This window comes from Triticum urartu, chromosome 7A (genome assembly GCF_056163025.1).
Source record: "Triticum urartu cultivar PI428250 chromosome 7A, HENAU_Tu73, whole genome shotgun sequence".
In the NCBI taxonomy this organism is placed as follows: Eukaryota; Viridiplantae; Streptophyta; class Magnoliopsida; order Poales; family Poaceae; genus Triticum; species Triticum urartu.
Genome location: NC_141879.1, coordinates 733,732,936 through 733,735,030, shown reverse-complemented (window position 1 = coordinate 733,735,030; position 2,095 = coordinate 733,732,936). Strand labels below are relative to the sequence as shown.

At 49.5% G+C, this 2,095-nt stretch overlaps 1 protein-coding gene across 1 annotated transcript; it reads left to right on the top strand.

Moving 5' to 3' along the window:
- The first annotated feature begins 863 nt into the window (after positions 1–863).
- Positions 864–1,514, top strand: LOC147962435 (uncharacterized). The gene has a single exon (XM_087534192.1). It carries the CDS (start codon positions 864–866, stop codon positions 1,512–1,514), a length of 651 nt encoding a protein of 216 aa, XP_087390318.1.
- The last annotated feature ends 581 nt before the right edge of the window (positions 1,515–2,095 follow it).

Genomic DNA, 2,095 nt, shown 5'->3' with positions numbered 1-2,095 from the left:
TTGATCAGTTTCTCAAAAAAAACTAAAGCAATCTTATCTATTTATTATACCCTGTTTAAAAAAACTCTATCTACTCATCTCCAGCGGTCTCCTTCCATATAAACGTGGTGTCTGGATCTTTATCTCTTTAACTAAAAAAATATACAATCTAATTGCCCAATCTCGTGGTGTCGCTGATCATGAAGCCACAGACCCTTGTTAGAACATGTATAGGATAGTTTCATTCAAATTGTAATCTATATCTATCTCTATCTCCTTTCTTCTTCTCCCTCCTGTACCGCACCAAACCAACCTGAGATCGATCTCTTGATCTCTTCTTGTACTCCAAGGCATTGCCATTATATATAAACATGCGGCCCGAGACAAAGGGTTCAACGCTTCCAACCCAATTCACATAGTAATCAGAGCATCTTCCTCTTAGATCGAAGATCGCATCTAGCTACCTTCCCGCGGCCGAGATCATGTCTTCCTCCGCAGCCCTATCTTCCACCACGAGCGCGCTTTCCTCCTCCACAGCCTCCACCTTCGCATCATCATCTAGCAGCAGCTCTATCCCTCTCGGACCGACCCCACAGGAGAAGCTAACAAGGGGAAACTTCCTCTTATGGAAGGTCGTCGTGCTCCCGCAAATCCGAGGTGCACAAATGGAGCGCCACCTTGATGGGACAAGCCAGGAACCACCGGCCACCCTCACCATCACCAAAGATGGAAAAGATGAACAGGTCGTCAACTTCGCCCGAACCCTCTGGTACACGTAGCAGCAGCAACTTCAGGGGTATCTGATGGGATCTTTGTCCCGTGAGATTCTCGCTCAAGTTGCCACCCTTCAGACGCCAGCAGAGGTCTAGAGCGCCATCAATGCTATGTTCGCCGCCCAGAGCCAGAGTCAGGCCATCAACACCCGCATCGAGCTCACGAACTTGAAGAAAGGTAACATGTCCATGGCAGAATATCTTGGCAAAATTAAAACCCTTACAGATGAAGTTGCATGCTGCACCGGAGTTCCTCTTCCCGATCCAGAGATAGTCTCCAAGATCATGGTTGGCCTCGATCTGGACTACAATCCAGTCGTGTCCGCTCTGTCTGCTAGGGTTGAGCCGGTCTCGGTTCAGGAGCTGTACAGCCAGCTCTTGAGCTTTGATGCTCGCCTCGCCCTCCTCCACGGCACCAACATTAGGCAGTCCTTCGTCAACTCGGCGGCTCGCGGGCGCGGCCGTGTGCGCGGTCACCAGGGACAGAACCGCAGCTCCAACGGTGGCGGATGCGGGCGCGGCAACTACCAGGGCAAGGGTGCTCGTTCTGGTGGTGGCAACAACTCTGGAGGTGGCGGCTTCAACAACAACAACAACAACAGCCGCCGCTCCTCCTCAAATATCCGCCCTCGTTGTCGGCTGTGCAAAAAGTCAGGCCATGAGGTCATGGACTGTTGGCACAGGTATGATGAAGACTTCGTCCCCGACGCTTGTCATGTTGCTGCTGCCATCCGTGAAGAAGGAGGAGGAGATGGCGTCTAGTACATGGACTCGGGTGCAACAAATCATGTCACCAGCGAGTTAGAGCAACTTGCACTTCGTGAGAGATACCATGGTGGCGACCAGATTCACATTGCGGCAAGTGGTGGAGGTATGGATATTTGTCACATTGGACAAGCTTACATTAATTCCCCCAACCTTAAACGTGATCTAGTTCTTAAAGACGTTCTTCATGTCCCACAAGCTGATAAAAATCTTGCATCCATGTCTCGTCTAGCCACTGACAATAACGTCTTCTTTGAAACTCACCCTCGTTACTTTTTTATAAAGGACCAGGCAACGAGGGAACTTCTTCATCACGGTAGATGCGTTGGAGGGCTCTACCCCATCACATCTGGAGCACTCAGTCGCAATCAGCGTCAAGTTTATTCTGCCACTAAACCCTCCTTGGAAAGGTGGCATCAAAGATTAGGACACCCATCATCAATCATAGTTAAGCAAGTAGTCAATAAAGACAAACTTTCTTTGTCACATAGTCAAAATAGTGAGTCAGTTTGTGAAGCTTGTCAGTGTGCCAAGAGCCACCAACTTCCTTATCCCAAGTCAAATAGTGTGTCTCATGC

Bases quoted from the DNA above. Each gene is read 5' to 3' on its own strand.
- LOC147962435 (XM_087534192.1), top strand. From the start codon at position 864: ATGTTCGCCGCCCAGAGCCAGAGTCAGGCCATCAACACCCGCATCGAG.